Source organism: Rhinopithecus roxellana, chromosome 11, assembly GCF_007565055.1.
Source record: "Rhinopithecus roxellana isolate Shanxi Qingling chromosome 11, ASM756505v1, whole genome shotgun sequence".
Lineage (NCBI taxonomy): Eukaryota > Metazoa > Chordata > Mammalia > Primates > Cercopithecidae > Rhinopithecus > Rhinopithecus roxellana.
In genome coordinates, this window is record NC_044559.1 from 34,071,623 (window position 1) to 34,093,486 (window position 21,864).

General features: G+C 44.8%; 1 protein-coding gene across 32 annotated transcripts in view; it reads left to right on the forward strand.

Moving 5' to 3' along the window:
* TCF7L2 (transcription factor 7 like 2) overlaps positions 1-21,864 on the forward strand; it is a 222,108-nt gene that overhangs the window by 125,917 nt on the left and 74,327 nt on the right. For 13 of the 32 annotated variants that reach the window (XM_030940926.1, XM_030940906.1, XM_030940927.1 and 10 more), the window contains one exon: positions 17,826-17,966. The exons of the other annotated variants lie outside the window; for them this stretch is intronic. In XM_030940926.1, the coding sequence (XP_030796786.1) occupies positions 17,826-17,966 (141 nt within the window). The remainder of the gene's footprint in view (positions 1-17,825; positions 17,967-21,864) is intronic. 32 annotated transcript variants of the gene reach the window in all.

Below are 21,864 nucleotides of genomic sequence, written 5' to 3' on the forward strand. Positions count from 1 at the left end.
TCCCCAAGTTCACACTCAGGAGGGAGGAATCTTTTACCTTTTCCATTCTGGGCAGCAGCTGTAAGGAATGTTATCAGTGTTGGGACTGGGCACGGGACCAATCCTTCCTGGTGCCTGGACTGCAACCAAGCTGTGAGCTGACATGGCAGGGCAGGTTGTGTGTGAGTTGGCTGCCCCCAGGCTCATAGGCCTGGCACGATAGAGACCCTGTCAATGGAGATGGCACAGACACTATCAGGCAGGTCACATTGGTGCGGATCCTTGGAGGACTTCCCCTGCCGCCATGAGTGGATTCCTCCAGGTTAGGGGTTGGCTGGGACTGTGGATGCTGGAGTAAGTGGAATTGTGGGTGCACTCGGCTTCAGCAATACTCTCCAAGGAGAATGATTGCTCCAATAAATTCCTGTTTTAATAAGGGAGGTGGGGGAGCTTTTTAAATTAATCACTTGTTTTTTTTTAACTTTTAATTTCATTAATTTATTTATTTTTGAGACGGAGTCTCACTCTGTCACCCAGGCTGGAGTGCAGTGGTGCGATCTCAGCTCACTGCAAGCACTGCCTCCTGGGTTCATGCCATTCTCCTGCCTTAGCCTCCTGAGTAGCTGGGACTACAGGTGCCCGCCACCATGCCTGGCTAAAAACGGGGTTTCACTGTGTTAGCCGGGAAGGTCTAGATCTCCTGACCTCGTGATCCACCTGCCTCAGCCCCCCAAAGTGTTGGGATTACAGGCATGAGCCAGTGCATCCAGCCCTTATTATTATTTTTTTTTTTTTTGAGACGGAGTTTTGCTCCGTTGCCCAGGCTGGAACGTGGTGGTGTGATCTCGGCTTACTGCACCCTCCTTCTCCCGGGTTCAGGTGATTCTCCAGCCTCAGCCTCCTGAGTAGCTGGGGTTACAGGTGCACACCACCACCTCCAGCTAATTTTTGTTTTCTTAGTAGAGACCAGGCTCCACCACGTTGGCCAGGCTTGTTTTGAACTCCTAACCTCAGGTGATCCTCCTGCCTTGGCCTCCCAAAGTGCTGGGATTACAAGCGTGAGCCACTACGCCCTGCCAATCACTTGCTTTTAAACTACCTAAATAAAAAGAGCCAACCCCAAATCTTGTTCGTGCTTGGGAAACTGGCAGTGGAATATGAGAAGTTTTTATTTGTGGTGCACACAGGTGACTCGTGGTGCTGTGTTTTGGTTCTTGCCTCGATCTGTAGCAAGCAATCTGTTGTTTCTTGCCTGCCTTTTGGGAAGAAATGAAAAAAGAAGCAGCACGAGCCTCCATACATCATGGTTGTGATGGCACTGGGCCTGAGGCCTTTTCTGCTGTCCAGGTAAAAATGTGAAGACCATGGTTCTTGAGGTTTCTTAATAAATTCAGGTGTTAAGTGCTAAGTGATGCTCCCAGCCCCTGAGCTAGAGCAACTACGCTGTTCATGTTCCCAGGACTGGAAGTAGACCCTAGTTAGGTGCTGTTGGCCAGCGATGTGTACCTAGGGCAGGGCCAGGTCGTGTGTGTGTGTGTGTGTGTGTGTTTGTGTGTGTGTGTGTATGTGTGTGTGTGTGAGAGAGACAGAGAGAGACAGAGACATGGAGGTGATTGGCACCCAGACATCCTGTGTGGTCCACCTCGCTTCTCAGGCAGGTGTCTTTCCAGTCTATAACTCGTTGACCCCAGGTGGAATTCATAAGCTCTGTTCCCTGTCTTGCTTGGGTCCTCCAGAGAAAGAAATGTTGAATTATCATCTTGGTGATGGTCAGTCCTGAAAGCCTAACTTTTGATGGTCACCAAAGTGTTTGGATTTGAAAGGGTGGCTCACTCCTGTAATTCCAGCACTTTGGGAGGCTGAGACAGAAGGATCACTTGAGCCCAGGAGTTTCAGACTAGGCTGGGCAACAAAGCAAGACGCTGTCTCTACAAAAAAAAAAAAAAAAAAAAAAGAAAAAAAAAAAAGAAAAAAAAATAAATAAAATAAAAAAAAATAAAAAAAATTAGCCAGAGGTGGTGGTGTGCGCCTATAGCTCCAGCTACTCAGGAGGCTGAGGCAGGAGGATTGCTTGAACCCAGGGGTTTGCGGCTGCAGTGAGCTGTGACTGCACCACTGCACTCCAGCCTGGGCGACTGTGAGACCCCATCTTTAAAAACAAAACAACAACAACAAAAAAAACGTCACAAGACATTGTTGACTCCGCCCTGCAGAGCTGCTTCCAGATCTTCTTTGTATGTGCTTCCCAACCTGCGGGCCTCAGCGTGACTCACCGCACCAGACTGCCTGGCCCTGCTGCCTGCTGCCCGCTGCCCATCCTTGCGGCCTGGACGACTCCATGTGCGAGTTGCTGGCGCAGCGTCCAGAAAACAAACCACACCCCAGGAATGATGATACGTTATAGCATTTCTCTGCTCTGTAAGAGGCACCAGGGTCGTGTGCTGGGTCTGGGGTTTGTCCGTTCCACATCCGGTGCTGCTGTTGACTCTGGTGTCGGCCGCTGGTGAGCTGGCTGTAGTTGGTCACCTCTGAGTGGTTTCTGGGGCGGTCGCAGGCTGACTAACACACCAAAGGTCAGCCAGGGTGTTGATGCTGGCACCTTTCTTCCTGGAGCACAGACGTCATCTTGGATCTTTTAGATACTTGGACTTGCTTTATGCAGAACATTCTGGATTTCTGAATTAGATGGACTCTTTATTATTTTGTACTTTGGATTCTTACTTTAAGGAGATCAGAGATAAAAATAGCATTATTTTGCCAATTTGCTACCACCAGCCCACACCCCTCTTTCCCTTGTCCAAAAAGGGGGTGGTTAGAGTTTTCTTGAGTGACTGGGCTCTCTATTACGATTAGCAGATCACTAAAGCTGTGTGATTTTAACAAGACGTAAACACATGTGGGAACCCCTCCTTTCATGTCTTTAGACTTATTAATCTTGCTAACGTCAATCCTGTCACTTCATACATTTATAAATATTAGGGACACTTAAGAGAGCTGTAGGACTGTGCGGGACCTTGGCACCCTGCTGACGGCTGCACACTCATCCCTGGGGGGCTCATAACACGTTGACACCAGCACCATAGTTTGCTGGGTTTCCTGATCTCTGTTGAGTATTTGGATTTGAATGGGATGGTTTTAATGTTGCTGCTGGCTACTACAGTGATCCAAATAAACTTTAAAGCTGGGGCCTCCACGCCGTAGGCACATCTTCATGCCAGGTACCTTTACCTCAGTGGTTTTCAGCTGGGGCGATTTCGTTCCCCAGGAGACATCTGGATCCAGTTTTGGTTGTAACCGTTGGGCAGGGGGTACTTCTGTCATCTCGTGGGCAAAGGCCAGGGATGCTGCTAGGGCAGTCCCTCCCAAAGAATCATCAAAACATCAATAGTGCCAAAGTTGAGAAGCTCTGCTTTAATGTGTTTATTGAGCAGCTAAAGAATAGACTCAGACATAGGAAAGTGTTTATTTATGTATTTAGAGGCAGGATCTGGCTCTGTTGTCCAGATCATAACTCACTCTAACCTTGATCTCCTGGGCTGAAGCGATCTTCTCACCTTTGTCTTCCAGAGCGTGCTGGGATTACAGGTATAAGCCACGGTGCCCAGCCTGAAAAGAATACTTTAAATGGGCGGGGTATGATGTCTCACGCCTGTAATCCCAGCACTTTGGGAGGCAGAGGCGGGCAGATCACCTGAGATCAGGAGTTCAAGACCAACCTGGCCAACGTGGTGAAACCTTGTCTCTACTAAAAATACAAAAATTAGCCGAGAGTGGTGATGGGCACGTGTAATCCGAGCTCTTCTGGAGGCTGAGGCAGGAGAATCCACTTGAACCTGGGAGGGGAAGGTTGCAGCGAGCTGAAATCGTGCCATTGCACTCCAGCCTGGGTGACAAGAGCAAAACTCCATGTCAAAAAAAGAAAGAAAGAAAAAAAGATTATCTTTAAATGAATGGCAACCCAATTTGCAAATGTACGTTTTAAGTTGTCCTTTTTTAAATGTTGCCAATTACTTTATGTGTTTAAGAAATATCTTTGTGGTTTACTAGGGTATTCCTCAAAAAGAAAAAAAGGATTAAAACTGCACAAACATGCTGATATAAAAGCTAGTAGCTTCTCAAGCTGTGAAAGGTCTGTGATGCAGAGAACAGCTCCCTGTGAGCTGTATTTTGTTTGCTGTGGTCCAGCATGGGTTTAGATCCTACCTGGTTAGCAAAAGAGAGAATGTGAAGTCATTGCATTTGCATTTGTCAAAATCCTAGTTTTCCACTTACCTAATAGTTTTTTGTTTTGTTTTGTTTTTAAAGATAGGATCTTGCAGCCAGGGCCTGTAATCCTAGCACTCTGGGAGGCTGAGGCGTGTTGATCACCTGAGGTCAGGAGTTTGAGACCAGCCTGGCCAACATGGTGAAACCCTGTCTCTACTAAAAATACAAAAATTAGCCAGGTGGCGTGTGCCTGTAATCCCAGCTACTGGGGAGGCTGAGGCAGGAGAATCACTTAAACCCAGGAGGTGAAGGTTGTAGTGAGCCGAAATCATGCCACTGCACTCCAGTCTAGGCAACAGAGCGAGACTCCATCTCAACAAACAAACAAACAAACAAACAAAAACAAACAAAAAAAGGCTCTTGCTCTGTCAGCTAGGCTGGAGTATACTGGCTTGATCATAGCTCACTGTGACTTCGAGCTCCTGGGCTCAAGCAATCCTCCAGCATCAGCCTCCTGAGTAGCTGGGACTATAGGTGTGCACTACTATGCCTGGCTAACTTTTTTATTTTTTGTAGAGATAGGGTCTTTCCATGTTGTCTAGGCTGGTTTCGAACTCCTGGCCTCAAGTGATCCTCTTGCCTTGGCCTCCCAAAGTGCTGATATTACACACATAAAACACCACACCTGAACTAGTCTTTTTTGTTGTTGTTGTTAAGGTGAGAGACCCAGACCCAAATCATCTTTTTTCTCCCAAAATGCTAACTATTATTCGTTTTAAGTTATAGCTCCAGATTACCTTCTAGGATTATTCACATTTTGCTTTCTAAATGCTCTTCTTGAAAGGAAGCATCTATTGACAGTACATCAGAAATTCCATGGCTCCTTTATGACATTTCTGGGGAAGTAAATGAAAGGTGTAAATTAAGAAAAGCAAGTGTTTGCCGTTCCCACTTTAACCTTGTGTTATGTTAAGTGGCTTTGTTGAAGAGGGCTGTCACTGTTCTTGAAAACTTGGGAAAATCCATAGCAAGCTGTGCCATTAGTTGCCTTTGGGAGCACAGGATGTTTGATGTGAAAATTATATGGACACATCTAATTGGGTGTATTTTCACCCCACCAGATATCAACTAAAGAGGTGACTCGTCCCCCTCCCTTGCATTTTTAGCTAGATTGTTTAACCTGAATTTCATGCTATTAAGAATTGCATTTCAGTAATCCACCTGCCATTTTTCAATGCCTTTTGTTTAGTAGCATGTCTGTATGATCCACCTACATAACATTTCTAGACATCTGGCAAGAGCTAGTTATCATCCCTTCCTGATTTGGGGTGCTAAGACCTGTGGTCCCCCTTCTTCCACCACAATTTACATTCTTCCCTGAGTCCTGCAGAAACTTAGCCAGGCAGTGGAAAGAAAACAGAAGCTCTCTGGACCTCTGCTTCCTGTAGAATGGGAGTAATAATTCTTATCCTGCCTGTTTCCCAGAGTTGTATATTCTTTTCCAATAAAATGTACTCAGAATTAAAATACAAAGCAGTTACACAGAGATAAGGTAGTGGCAATTATGCTGATTTGAACTCCAGAATTAAAAAATAAGTTTAGTCACATACCATGCAGTTCACCCATTTAAAGTATATAATTCAGTGGTTTTTCGTATATTTACAGAACTACGCAACCAGTATCGCCATTGTAGAACATTTTCCTCACCCCCAAAAGAAACTGTACCCTTTAGCTCTCACTCCCCATTTCCCCCACTCTGCACTCTCCCCCATGCCCAAGGCAACCATCAGTCTACTTCCTGTTTCTATGGATTTGCCTGTTCTGGCATTAGATATATACATGAAATCGTACAATTTGTGGTCCTTTGTGACTGCTTCTTTCACTTAAAGTTAAGTCTTAAATGTTTTCAAGGTTCGTCCATGTTGCTGCATGTATCAGGACATCATTTCTTTCTTTCTTTCTTTCTTTTTTTTTTTTTTTTGAGATAGAGTCTTGCTCTGTCACCCAGGCTGGAGTGCAGTGGCGTGATCTCGGGTCACTGCAACCTCTGCCTCCCAGGTTCAGGCGATTCACCTGCCTCAGCCTCCCATGTAGCTTGGACTACAGGCCTGTGCCACCACTTCCGGCTTATTTTTTTATTTTTTTTGTATTTTTAGTAGAGATGGGGTTTCACCATGTTGGCTAGGCTGGTCTCAAACTCCTGACCTCAAGTGATCTGCCTGCCTTGGCCTCCCAAAGTGCTGGGATTACATGCATGAGCCACTATGCCCGACCAGGACTGTATTCTTTTTATGGCTGAATCATATTTCATTATATGGATATACCATATTTTGTTGACCCATTCATTGGTTGATGGTAAGCTTCAGAATTAAAAAAATATATTAAGCTAGTTCATATTTGCTTTCATTTTCCAAATGATCTCTTTCCTTTCATTGCAAGTTAAGTGTTCCTACGGTAATGACTGTTACGGGGCAAAGATGACCAGGTCTATGAGTGGTCCACACATTTCAACAAATATGTACCTCAGCAGACTACCTGGAAACAGACCTTGGGTAAAGATAACTTTAGAATTCATGGTTTCCCTGAAACACTAAAGACTTTTTAATCAATGCAATTAGTAACTTTCTAGTTACTGCTACTCTTTTTTTTTTTTTTTTTTTTTTTTTGAGGCAGAATTTCACTCTGTTACCCAGGCTGAAGTGCAATGGCCCAATCCCAGCTCACTGTGGCTTTTGACCTCCTGGGATCAAGTGATAGCTGGGACTGCAGTCATGTGCCACCACACCCCGCTCCTTAAATTTTTTTTTTTTTTTTTTTGCAGAGATGAGGTCTCACTATAGGCTGGTCTTGAATTTCTGGCCTCAAGGGATCCTCCTCCCTCAGTCTCTCAAAGTGCTGGGATCACAGGCCTGAGCCACCACACACACCCAGTTTGTTGCTCTTTCTGTAGTTTGGCTAAGGATTAAGATGTTATCTCCAGTGGCTGAAACATGCCTCTGATAGGTGCTATCTCCCTTGTCTTTGTTTTTTACTCTGGTTGTAATCCTGGAAGCTGCAGGGATCAGTCAGATGGCAACAGCAGATTCTTTTTTTTTTTTTTTTTTTTTTGAGGTGGAATTTTGCTCTGTCCCCCAGGCTGGAGTGCAGTGTAATTTCATCTCACTGCAACCTCCGCCTCCTGGGTTCAAGTGATTCTCCTGCCTCAGCTTCCCAAGTAGCTGGGAATACAGGTGCCTGCCACAATGCCTGGCTAATTTTTGTATTTTTAGTAGAGACAGGGATTTCACCATGTTGGCCAGGCTGGTCTCAAACTCCTGACCTCAAGTGATCCAGCTATCTTGGCTTCCCAAAGTGCTGGGATTACCGGCATGAGTCTGCTGGGCCAGCCACAGCAGATTCTGATCAGGTGATCCCCTTGCCAGCCTGGGGAGCCTTTTGGTTTTGGGTTTGGTTTTTAAATTTGTTACTGTTTTGGTGGTTGTTTTTACCTGTTGTAAATATTAAGAAGCCCAGGCACAATGATGCTCTGAAGACAGGACAAGTTGTTTTGTCCTGATTTGCCACAGACTCCTGCCTGCATCCGGGTTCAGGCAGCCACAGGGAGAGCTGCTCTTCTCAGGTGATCCAGCCAGGGCCAGCAGCTTTATAATCAGTTCTGATCACCACCCTGCTGTTTTTGGCATTAATGTCCCTTAAGTACTTTCAGGAGAAAGTTTTCAAGGAAAACCTGACTTTTTTCTTTATTGGCTCTACATGTTAGACATATGAAGATGTCTTTCACTTTACAAAGCAGGGGGAACCCTCAACAATCTTTAAGAGAACCCTAAAAACTGAGTGTTGTCTCAGAGCCATCTAAATCCAAGAACATTGGACCTATTACGCTTATTCTAGCAGATGGGCTCATCCCTTTTTTGTCTGAGACAGAGTCTCACTCCGTCACCCAAGCTGGAGTACAATGGTGTAATCTTGGCTCACTGCAACCCCTACCTCCCAGATTCAAGCGATTCTCCTGCCTCAGCTTCCTGAGTAGCTGGGATTATAGGCGCACACCACCACACCCAACTAATTGTTGTATTTTTAGTAGAGATGGAGTTTCACCATGTTGGCCAGGCTGGTCTTGAACTCCTGACCTCAGGTGATCCGCCCCCCTCAGCCTCCCAAAGTGCTGGGGTTACAAGTGTGAGCACTGTGCCTGACCCCCATCCTTTTATTGGTGAGAAGAAAAGGGAGCAAGATGAGGTTGACCCTTGCAATTTATGTGTGTACTGTCTCTGCCTCTGTACACACACACACATGCACCACAGATACACCACACACACACAGCCCACATACACAGCCCCCACACACACAGCCCACATACACAGCCCACATACACGCACACACAATTTAGGATGTTCCCCCTTCTCTTTATTAACATGATTTGTACTAATAAAGTTATAAATGTCTGGAGTTAGAAGATAGCCAAAGTTTTGGGTGGCATAAGAGATAATTCATCCCAGACTCCACACCCCTCATGCCATGAAAACTTTACCTCTCCTTTTCAAGCTGAGAAACCCCAAATACACTACAAATACATTACAAGGCAGCTGCCACATCACCATAGGCCAAGCAGAAGGCGTTGTGGATGCCCTGGGTATATACTCTCTGACACAACGGTGACTGCCTAAGCAGTCAGATTTGTGACACTGTGATTCTCTTTGGAATTCATACACTGGGGCAAGTATTGGAACCAAGGTTGCCAGTGAATGGGGCTGGCAAGTCTTGTTTTCAAGTTTCCTTGTGTGTTCCCATTCTGAACAAGGTGGTGTCAAGTTGATCCTGCCTGTGGGAATGCATTGTTCTTGAATATTTATATCTTTATATGCTCCCATTGGGATTTCTCCTTTCATAATGTCTGAAAAGAACTTGTTTTCATTAAAGCCATTTCAATTTCATACATTTTTGTTCAATTTAGCGTTTTATGGTGTCTCTTAACCAACATGGTTTGTTTTCATAAACACCCGAGAAGGTTTAAATAACATTTTCTCATAAATTAGCCCTCGTTTGCACAATTATTCAGTTATTGCATCAGGAAGACCCTCTGGAGTTTGATCTTGTCAGGAAACATATTAGCAGAAAATAGTGTGTTATTATCTAATGCTAATAATTGGTTAGTGGAAATGAGAAAAGAGGATCTGTAATTGGGGTTCCTGTGGCTAACAAGATGTGAGCTATGAAAGCATTTCCAGGAGAAATTCCAAGGGTGTTCCAGGAACCTGTTATTTACATTTTAAAACATTTGATTCCCATTGAAAGGGGAGGAGGGCGCTGTTTACCAACACTGCTTTCTTTTTCAGAGCAAATCCATCTAAATTTCCTGAGTGGTAGCTAGATCCCCTGACACACGTAGCCCTTACGTTGTCTTGACTTGTCAGTCCCATTTTAGGCTGCTAACTTTCTTTTTGTAGGAAATATGTTGGCTTTTAAAGAGAGCATTACCTAGTACACATCACAAGTCCTGATCAGACCCTCTTCTCCCTCTTGGCCCCTTGATTCTGCCCAGTGATGCTCACAGTACACAACACACACCAATACTACTTCCTAAAGGCTGCTTAGGAGAAGGAGCGTCCCTTTAGCAAGAATCTCATTATAAGCACAGTATAATGCTGACTTCATTAGCTAGATTCACAAAGCTTTCTGCAGCCTGTGCTGCTTGAACCCAAGCTTCTGCTTCATGTTCTTCCATAGACAGTCATTGCTGAGTAAGGTGGATGGCTTCTGTGTTATGCTTAAACATGTGAAATCAACTCCTGTTCTCTCAAAGTCGTTGATGAGCATGGTTTTTCATGCTTGCTCGCTGACTTGTCTGGAAAGATTATACTGTTAAGGACAGAGGTTCTCTCAGTTGCATATGGAAATAATGGATATGAAGGTTGCAAGGAGGAAGCTTCATTTTCCACCTGCTTGAGATCACATCAAACCTCATCCCTGTTGCAGGAAACAAATGGGAGTGATGGCTGGTGTCAGCTAGTGTATGGATGTCCTCGAAATTAGATGTGCCTGCAAAAAGACTTGATTTAATGTTAGCCAGGTCTGTTTGAACTTCATTATTATTATTATTATTATTATTATTATTATTATTATTATTATTATTATTTTGAGATGGAGTCTTGCTCTGTCGCCGAGGCTGGAGTGCAGTGGCCTGATCTCGGCTCACTGTAACCTCTGCCTCCTGGGTTCAAGCAATTCTCCTGCCTCGGCCTCCTGAATATGTGGGATTACAGGGGCCCGTCACCACATCTGGCTAATTTTTGTATTTTTAGCAGTCACGGGGTTTCACCATGTTGGCCAGGCTGGTCTCAAACTCCTGACCTCAAGCGATCCGCCTACCTTGACCTTCCAAAGTGCTGGGATTACAGGTGTGAGCCACTACCTCCCCCCGGCATGCCTTGGTTAATATCTCAAGTTTGGATAATGGTAAAGTTAACCACTTCACCTTATTACTTTTCATCCCAGTAAAGCCTTGACCTTCACATATAAAACTAATTTAGTGTCGATACAGTTAAAAAGTCAAAGCATCTCCTTTATTCAGAATTACCCATATAACTTCTTTTTTAATAACGTTATTCCAAACTTGAAAAAATTATTTTTACCCTTTTTCCCTGTATTGTTTATGATACAATGATGAAAAAAATTATCTTGTTTCCAACTTCTCAATATTTGATAGCTACGCTCCCCCCACCCCAAAGGAAAAAAGAAACAATTGACAAAACTTTGTTTTAGCCAACAAGCACCTTTTGAAATGATGCTGCAAATTCCTATTCATGATGCCATATTCCTAAAATACTTTTTCTTGGTCATGTTGAACTTTTATTCAGTACAAGAAATCTTCGCTCTGTGCGCGCGCGTGTGTGTGCGTGTGTGTTTATGTTTGTGTGTGTGCACATGCACGTATGCATGCAGCCTTTTCTCCTTGAATGTGACTTATTTTAATAAATTTACCCTTTTATTATATAATGGCCGTGTCCAGAAATTCAGGCACATTGCTTCTGTGCATAGAGAGTCAAGGCCCTAACGAACCCGCTCCTCAGTGCTCCGCTAGCCATACAGAAGTGGAGTGTTTTGGAGGTGGACACAGCCCTTAGAAGTCATCCAGCAGCCAGCACCCTCATGTGCTGTGTCAAGCTGAGCCCTAGGAATTCAGAGAGTACAGCACTAGTCAGTGGGAGGGTGGCAGTGGCAGTGACACTGACGCCCTACACTCTGTCTGTGCCGAGGTCGAGGAGGGGTGAGCAGTGCTTTGTAAAGGTATGTGAAAAGGTGGCCTCTTTCTGTGTTTGTTCTGTTTTGCCTTCTGTTTGGAGCCTTGTTTGAGGGCTGAGGTAGACTTCATTTCTGCATGCCTTGAGTGCAGAGATGGTGATTACATTTCAACTTGTGCCAACTTTGAGCAGAGTGGCTGTGTGGTATGGAGGTAGTAAGGGAAGAGGGAGGTGTGCTGTGTGTGACCTGGACACTTGCCATTCGTGACTCTAGGACATTGCCCTCCACATATACTGATACCCTCACTCACACACACACACACACACACCCACACACACACACACAGGTGTGGGCCTATACTTACACCTTGCCACTCACACATGCTCACATTAAAAAAAAAATAATGAGAAAAAAGGATTGCATAAATTTGCCATGTGAGTGATGATATCCCAGTCTGGGGAGGAACTGGCTCATCTTTATGATAAAAATGGTAGCTTATCTGGAGCTCTGATTGCAGTTTCTTTGCATCAAGTTGACAGTGTATTTAAGATGTAATTAGTTCCCATCAGTTACTTCACCTTCAGAGGTGAGAATTATTGATGGTGCATAAAGCTGGATCAGTGTGACCTGTAAAGACCTTACCTCTCTCCAAGGTTACATGTGTGTACGTGGGGTTGGTTGGTTTGTTTGGATGGCTGGTTTTTGGCATCCTTGTGTGTGAATAAATGATAAGAAATATGAGGATGTTACCTTCTCACCGATTTTAAAAAATTGTCAGTTCACTACTTTGCTTTTTTAGTGGAAGGGCCCTTAGCAATATCCTTCTTTTAGATGGATTTCTTATTGTTCCAAAGAAGCCACATTTCCAAAAGAAAATTCTTCCATTTATGCATAGAACCTTCAACTCTATTCTTTAAAAATCTAGACTTTAGTTTCAGCTCCTTTTTAGCTGTGTGGTCCTGGACAGGCCCTTTTACATCTAGACTTGGAGATTTAAAGAAAATCATAATTAGATTAGATGATTTCTAAGACTCACTTCATTTTAAAACTCTGATCTTTCAGAGATCCACAAATCCGTTCCCTCTTGCTGTGGAGGAGAAAATACATGAAAATTCGAATCCACATGCATTTGTCAGGATTCTCCAGAGACACAAAACCAATAGGATGTATGTGTTTATGTAGAGAGATTTGCAATAAGGAACTGGCTCACCCAGTCATGGAATTCCATAATCTGCATTATCAAGTGTCATGATCTGTAGCTGGGAAGCTGGAGACTCTCCCAGGAGAGTCCATGGTGAAGCTCTAGTCTTAGTCTAAAGGCTGGAAGACTGGTAGAACTGACAGTGTAATTCCTGTTCGAAGGCCGGTGGGCTCAAGCCCAGAGATACTGCTTTAGCTCAAGTCCGAAGGCAGTTACTCAGGAGGATGCCCCCTGATTCGGAGGAAGATTGGCCTTGTATTCTATTCAGGCCTTCAGCTGGTTGGCTGAGGCCTGCTCACATCAAGGAGGGCCATCTGCCTTGCTCAGTGAATGTTAAACTTATTCAAAAATATCCTCAGAGAAACATCCAGAATAATGTATAACCAAATATCTGGGCACCCCGTGACTTAATCAAACTGACACGTAAGGCCAGGCATGGAAGCTCACGCCTGTAGCAATCCCAGCACTTTGGGAGATGGAGGCGGGTGGATCACTTGAGGCCAGGAGTTGGAGACCTGCCTGGCCAACGTGGTGAAACCCCATCTCTACCAAAAAAATAAAACATTAGCCGGGAGTGGTGGTGCACACCTGTATTCCCAGCTACTTGGGAGGCTGAGTCACGAGAATTGCTTGAACCCAGGAGGCGGAGGTTGCAGTGAGCCGAGATTGCACCCCTGCACTCCAGCCTGGGTGACAAAGAGAGACTATCACAAAACAAAACAAAACAAAACAAAACAAAACAAAACCAAAAATACTCTGACACATAAAATTAATTACCAACAGAGTTTTCTGAGGCAAAGAGGAGTAAAGCTCTTTCCTTTTTCTTCTTGCCTATGAGGTTGGTTCAGATTCTTCTAACAGCCAATGATTGTTGGCTGATTTTACTCTGAATGACACCTTTCTTTCTTTTTATTCAGGTCTCCCTCTGTCACCCGGACCGGAGTGCAGGGGCACAATCATGGTTCACAGCAGCCTTGCTCTTCCAGGCTTAACCAAACCTTTCACCTTGGCCTTCTGAGTAGCTATGGGCCTGCACCACCACATCTGGCTAATTTTTTTTTTTTTTTAATTTTTAGTAGAGACGAGGTCTTGCTATGTTGCCCAGTCTAGTCTTGAATTCTTGAGCTCAAGCAATCCTCTAGCCTTGGCCTCAGAAAGTGCTGGGATTATAGGTGTGAGCCACCGCACCCAGCCCTGAGTGACATTATTTCATACAAAATTCTCATCTCTGGAGGCCTTTGTATTTTTAGGGGTTTTGTTTTTCAAATGCTTTTCACCTCCTTCTATACTTGTTCATTTTTAAATGTTTCCTGGCAAAGCAATTAGTATTTTCTGGCTTACTAGGTGCTATTCGATTGCATTAGCTTTTGAGTATTACCCAGCTAGTTGTGGAGTGGGGCAGTAAGCTCATAAAGAAGCAAGACAGTGGAATACACAAATATTACTACGACTTTATGGATGGCACACCTTGATTCTTGATCCATGTGGCTGTGTTCAGATCTGGTTAGCACATGATGACATCAGGTCCTGAGCCACCAGTGAGACTCAAACCCAGCAGCCCTGTCAGTCTACCTTCTCTCTTGACTTGATCTCATAACTTCACTTTCCATGGGAGGAACACACCTCTTGAGGTCCTGTGTCACAAATAGGCAGTGTTTCTGGAGAAAGCCAGGAGGCAGATTTCAGTGCTAGTTAGCATCTGTGGCCTCTACTTTCTGGATTTGGTGCATTTTGGAGACCACAGAATGACATGAAATAGCTCAGTGCTGCCAGTGGCATTGACAGGGACACTAGAGGTAAAGGAGGGCCCTCGGGGCAATTCCAGCAGGTGGGTGGTGGCTGAAGGTCCTAGTCTTCTTTCTGCAGAGACTGGCCACCTGCTTCATTCTTTCAAGAAGCGCCAAATCCCTGCTTCAGTACTTTGCCTTGTAACAGCCCACTCATCATGTCAGGAGAATGAAACTCACGAGGCCTTCATTTACTTTTATCCTGTAACACCTCCAATTTTTCCCACATCCTCCCTTGATTCATGGATGGACAATTCGTGGATGGAGGCCAGTCTGGCTGAGGTGACGACTGCTTCAGTCGAAATTCCTCTCTGTCTCCTCAATCCCAGTTCAGACTGGCCTGAGCAAAATGAATGTATTGATCCATAACTGAAAAGTCCAGAGTGGTCAGGCATCAGGCATGGCTGGATCCAGGGGCCCATGTATTAGAACCATCTCCTTCCAGTTCTGGGCTCTGCTAGCCTCCCAGTTGGTTTTACTGCACAGAGGTTTATTCAAGTCCAAAGAGATCTTCTGTTTGTCTACAAGTCTGTGACCTTGATTCTGAACCTGTGTCTATGGGAAGGGATTGCAGCGTCTGAGTGAGTTTGTAGTGCGTAAACTTTCCCACTTCTGAAGCTGGGTGTGGGGTTCACTCCACTAAGCTACATGGTTTTACAGTCAGGGGGCTGCCCCCTAAGTAATTGGCAGTAATTGTTACCAGAAAAATCATGAATGGACACTGAGCAGAAAACTCAGCAGATGTTTATTTCCTTGTCTTTAGGATTTGTTGAAGAGTTTTTTGTTTGTTTTTTAAGAAAGACTCAAAAGGGAGGGGGCAAAGAAACTATAGTTATTTTATCATGGTATAAAAAGATTTTGTAGTTGTATATACATTTGAACTTTTTATAAGACATCTCCTACCCCCCTAAAATTGGAAGTCATTTATTAAGACTTTGTATTCTCTAAGAGGATTGGAAATGAATAATTAAGAATATTAAAGAGGAAAGCTGGAGTGTGGTCTTGAAGGGGTAATAAACCTCCTTCCAGCCACATACACACACGAAAGGAAAGCAGTGTAGCCCGGTAAGATAAGGTGGAGAATAAGGTTAGGGGTAAGGTTAATTCTACAAGTTCAAAGCCGGTAGCCCCTGATGCAATGCTGGACGTGAACTGTAAATTTGGCTCTGAGGTTCTCAGGCATGGGAGAATATCTAGATCTGTACAGAGAGGTTGTGTGTGTGTTTAACATTTCCATAAGGTACAATTTCCTCTAAGAATAAAGGCCATGAGAAAATGCCCGTGGAAGATAAAGAAGACCATGTGGTCTGTGGCAACCACGAATTCATTTCTTTCCTAGTGCATTCTCTGGGGCACTTTGGTAACTCTGCCTCTTTGCTGTCAGCATTGTGTTAGAAAATAAAGCAAGCAGACAGGGATTAAACCCTCATGTTGCTGGGTTCCTTCTAAAAACAATTGGAGGGCTAACCAAGTCACCTTTGGTGGAAGGCAGTAAGGTGAGTCACCGCTGTGGCTGGACTGAATAGGATAGCCTTAGCTGTAAAATTGGGCTGATCTTTCAAATGGACTCATGCTTGCCTAATGACTCATGCTCCTGTTTACAAATCAGCTCTGTGAAGAAATGCAGAGTGGGACGCTCTGCTTCCCAGACGGAGACCTTAGACCTCCAGGGGTGGAGAACCAAGTACTTCCTCTGGTGCTCAGCTTCCCTTCCCGGGGGCAGATCTCTCAGCTTCTGGCAGTTAGTTGGTTGCTCTCAAAATCCAGACACAGGGTCAGCTGCAGCCAGCATGGGCCCTGGAGTAGCTCCAGTTATGGAGCAGCAATGGCCCCCTCTCATTTGGGAGCTCACTTTGCCTGTTGATGGTTTTAATCCATCTGGATAAACTTGGAGCCCATGGGAATACCATGTACTGTGGTAACCATGTACACTGCTCTAAAGATGTGGCTGCTGTTGTATAAATTTTTCCTTGATTTTTATCAATTTCCTCTTTTCCAGAGTCTTCCATACCCACTATGTCTACTGTGATAGTGCACATAAAAAACATACAAGATGTTGGTGTTATCCTCAATCTCTTATTCTTAATCCTGAACAAATTACGTGAAAAAATTGTTCATGGAGTTTTTCCTCGTATAAAACTTTTTATAATGAATATAAAGGGCATAGCTATTTCTCTTTTTTAAAAAAGGAAAGTAGAATAATATTTCTTGATTGCAAAATCGCCCTTCTTGGACCCCAAGTTGTTTTTTACAGCCCTAAATTCTCTTGTTTATAGAGCCATAGACAGGCCAATGGGTCTCTACAGCAGGCACCCGCATGAGTTGACTGGGACCTGGTCTATATTACCCCTCTGCCATTTACTAGCTGTGTGACCTTGGGCATGCTTCTTACAGTCTCTGAGTCAGTTTCCTCCTCTGTGAAATGGGCATGATACTACCTACCTCATAAAGTAGGTGTGAGGATTAATGGAGTAAGAGGCACACTCCTCTCCAGGGCCCCAGACAGAGTAGGCTGTCAGTAAACTGTAGTAGTTATTGTGACAGGGTTTGAAATTCAAATGAACACATAATTTCTTGAGCACCCAAGGTGTGTGCTGCCAGATCTTTCAAGGGGTCCAGGATTGGTAGTATAGTTGCTTGTCTCAAAAGACTGTCGCCTGGCAGAGAAAAAGGTATTGAGGTATGAGTGAAGACAGATCACCCAAGCATGGTGCTGCTTGTCTGAGATCTCAACACTTTGGGAGGCCGAGGTAGAAGGATTGCCTGAGCCCAGGAGTTCGAGATCAGCCTGAGCAACATAGCAAGATTCTGTCTCCACACACACAAAAATAAAAAGATTAGCTGGGTGTGGTGGCGTGTGCCTGTAGTCCTAACTGTTTGGGAGGCTGAGACAGGAGGATTGCCCAGAAGTTTAAGTTCAGTCTGGGCAACATAGCAAGACCCCATCTCTTAAAAAAAAAAAAAAAGATCAGCTCCCCAAACAGCTGAATTATTAAGTGGAACCATATGTAATTATATTTTTGTAGGACAGAAATACCAGCAATTTCACATAACTAATAGATTCAGTAAGGTAAGTTGAGAGAGAAAATGCTAGCTAGGTGGTTCTTGAGAGGCTCAGAGGAAGGGGAGGCCATGCCCATTAGGAGAATGGTGGGTAGGGGTGAGAATACACAACAGGAAGGCTGCCTGGAGGAAGCTGCATTTCAGATGTTCCTAGAAGGGACCCTGAGCTGGATGGCAGGGAAATGGGAGAGTTCTGATTTGCGCTGGGAACTATAATCCCTCTTGCTTGGAGCTTCTGTAGAAATGTGGGTTAGGGTAGAAAGGAAGGCTGGGGGCTGTGTGTGCCTTGGTGACGTGTTCCCCTCGCTCCCGAGCCTTACTCTGTTCCCCTTTCTTCCTGGCAGCAGAGCCCCCTCCCTTGCTGCACTCAGGGACATGACTGTCAGCACTTCTACCCCCCCTCAGACTTCACTGTCAGCACTCAAGTCTTCAGGGACATGAAAAGGAGCCACTCCTTACAAAAAGTTGGGGAGCCCTGGTGTATTGAGGTAGGTCTCGGAGCAGAATGACGGTATGAGATGAGTTAGCTCTGAAATGAAGCCGCCCATCTAAAGTTTACCTCTCTCTAGGGCAGGGCCCATCCACTGCGGTCCCTGAATTCTTGGCGGGTCACTGTCATTTCGGGTGCCATGATGTCTGGGTGTGCTGACCACTGATAGGGATATCATAGCCATAAAAACGCCTGTTTACAAGGAGAGGGTGGAGGGTGGTGCTCCCATGACTCCAGGATGCCTGACTCCCAGTGAAGGCCTCATGATCCAGTGCCACACGTAACTTCCGTGAAAATGAGGAACACAACCATATCCCATTAAACTTGGCCTCATTAAGTGTCTCCTGGGACTCTTCACAGTTCGCAATGAAGAAGTTACCACCTCAACTTCGCCTTCGTTACTAGTAATCCAGAACTTAAAGATTTTCTTTTAAAATTCAGGGTGCTGGAAAATGCCCACTTTGCCTCGACAGTACCTACCAGAGGCAGCTGTGAATGGCTTTACTTGCAGATGTTGCTCTCCAAGGACAGGAAGCATTGTTAATTTCCTTTAAATAATTCAATACAACATCAATACCCCACACTGCTCAGTGCTTGGGAGTGGCAGTTCTCTTCAGATTAGTAGTCCTAAAGAAAAAAGAACATCTAGAACATGCTTTTATCTTCAGAAAAGCAAAAGTCAATGCAGATGAAAAATTTTCAAGGAACTCTTAGATTTAAACAGCAAATGATTTAGTACTAATGTTAGCTTTTAAAAAAAGAAAATGAATATTTATGAACCAACTAATAAAACCTCTGTATTTAAAAACATTTATTGTATACCTACTGGGTGCTGTGCTATGTGTTAGAGCCAAAGGAACAGAAAGCAGTGCCTCCTTAGGCAGAAACCTGGAGTGATATATATGTACGTAAGTCTTGCTGTTGGAGAGAGAAAACGTGGAATAAATCATCTTTAAAAGTTTGTTCTGGCATAGGAAGTGATAAATAGCCATATAAGAGAACTAGAAACTGTAAAAATATGTAAAGAAAATGTAAATACCTATATTCTTATTACCTATTGATAATCTCTCTGTTTTTTTTTTTTTTTGAGATGGAGTCTCGTTCTGTTGCCCAGGCTGGAGTGCGGTGGCGCGATCTCAGGTCACTGCAACCTTTGCTTCCCGGGTTCAAGCGATTCTCCTGCCTCAGCCTCCTGAGTAACTGGACTACATGTGCACACCACTAAGCCCAGATAATTTTTTGTATTTTTAGTAAAGACGGGGTTTCACCGTGTTAGCCAGGATGATCTTGATCTCCTGACCTCATGATCCGCCTGTCTCGGCCTCCCAAAGTGCTGGGATTATAGGTGTGAGCCACCGCACCTGGCCTTTTTTATTTTTCAATTTTTTTTTGAGATGGAGTCTCACTGTGTCTCCCAGGCTGGAGTGTGTGATCTTGGCTCACTGTGACCTCCACCTGCCGGGTTCAAGAAATTCTCCTGACTCGCGAGTAGCGGGGATTACAGGTGCTTGCCACCACACCCAGCTAATTTTTGTATTTTTAGTAGAGACGAGGTTTTGCCATGTTGGTCAGACTGGCCTTGAACTCCTGACCTCAGGTCATCCGCCTGCCTCAGCCTCCCAGAGTGCTGGGATTACAGGCGTGAGCCACCATGTCTGTCTGATAATCTCTGAATATTTGGATACATTTCCAAATTTCTAATCATTTATATGCACGAACCTTAAAAGTGTTTCACAAAATTGGGATTATACCTCATAAGGTTTTGCAAATTCTTTCTACTTTTAATTCTAGGAACACTTTTTGATATTATAACATGTGCCTAATTCTCTTTAGTAACTTCATGTACTAAAGTGGAAATCCCCTGGTCCAACTATTCCCTGTTAGCCAAATGCGCATAAAACTGAAGACGTGGCTGGCTGCAGTGGCTCACACCTGTAATCCCAGCACTTTGGAAGGCTGAGGTGGGCAGATCACCATGTCAGGAGTTCGAGACCAGTGAAACCCATCTCTACTAAAAATATGAAAATTAGTTGGGCATGGTGGCGTGCGCCTATAATCCCAGCTACTCGGGAGGCTGAGGCAGGAGAATTGCTTGAACCCGGGAGGCAGAGGTTGCAGTGAGCCGAGATTGCACCACTGTACTCCAGCCTGGGCGACAGAGTGAGACTCCATCTCAAAATGTTTCTGGAGTCTTTCGGACTTTCGCTGTCTTGCATGCTTGCCTCTGATCTTGCATGTTCTTGGGCCATGCCTATGTCTTGATTACCTGGAGCTGCTGTCTGTGTGTGTAAGGGGCATGCCCTTTAACTGGCCTGGGTCTGATAGAGCAGGGAGGCCCCCTTTCTTCTGCATTAGCCATGGCCTGGTGGAAGATTTTTTTCAGTAGCCTGTCATTGGTTCAGCTTTTAATAAGCATAGCTGTTCATTCTGGCTATTTACGGTAAGATGATATGAATATAGCTATTCTCCCATCAGAGCCTGGCACATGGTAACTCATTAATCTTTGGTTGGCGGCAGGAGGTAGATAAAGGAACCAGGCACCCATTTTAAGTATGAGGAAAACGAAACAGAAAGACTGGGTTTCTTCCTTATAACTCAAGATCCGCAGGAGCTGATTAGATCCCTGGCGCCAGTGACTGAGCATTTCTCAACCTTGTCCTCAGAACCCAGCAGCATCTCCCAGGGACGTGCCAAAATGCCACGTTTCCAGGATGTCATCTAAATCTGTAAACTGTGAATAGGTGAGATACAAAGATGCCACTTAATGGGCTGTGCCAACTTGGGCAAGTTACCCGACTGATCTGTGCTTCAATTTCTCCATCAGTGGTAAAGGTTCACATATGGGCTGTGTATAAAGGGGGTGCTTGGTGAGAGAGCTGATGGGCTCAGACTGGTGCAGGCAATTAGCAGGATTCTTGAGGATTCACACTCTGATGGTGTGTCCGTGTGATGGGCCAGTTGCTGCTGGAGTAGCTCAGTTATGTGTTCCCTGTAGGTTTTCATGGAAATTCACATGTAACATTCCTAGTACCTACTTCAAGAATTTTGGTGGTGGCTGGGCGTGGTGGGTCACACCTGCAGTCTCAGCACTCTGGGAGGCCGAGGCGGGTGGATCACAAAGTCAGGAGTTCAAGACCAGCCTGGCCAACATGGTGAAACCCTGTCTCTACTAAAAATACAAAAATTAGCCAGGCGTGGTGGCACATGCCTGTAATTCCAGTTACTTGGGAGGCTGAGGCAGAAGAATTGCTTGAACCTGGGAGGCAGAGGTTGCAGTGAGCCAAGATAGCACCACTGCACTCCAGCCTGGGCAACAGAGCAAGACTCCCTCGGTGGGGGGGGTGGGGGCAGGGGAAGAATTTTGGTGATGTCTCAGAATCCTGATCCCACAGCATGGGTGTAATAGAAATAGCTCTGCAGAGTGTGGTGGGGACCTCCTGTGACTGGTCATAAGAACTAAGTTTGAGTCCAACACTCACTTTTTTGGCAAGGTGCTTCCCCGCTCTGTGATGCAATTCATGTATCTGCAAAAAAGGGAGTGGTCATGGGATATTCCTCCAGTCTGCTCCACTGGGTACCTACAGAGATCCCTTGACATTTAACACAGGCTTCCTGTGATCCAGGAACTACTGTAAGAATTACTGTAACTACCTCCTATATTAACTTTTCCAAACCTTGATAGCAACCTTATGAAGGAGGTGCTGTGATTATTCCCATTTTGCAGTTAAGGTAACTGAGCCAGAGAGAGAGAAAGCAACATCCCTAAGATCACCCAGCTGAAGAGTGATAGCTATAAAATTGCTGGTAATGAAGGGGCATGGTTATTGGCCATGGTTCAGAGCCGTGATACCAGCCGTCTTCCACTTGTTCAGGGAGAACGTGTTTGATCCTTTTCT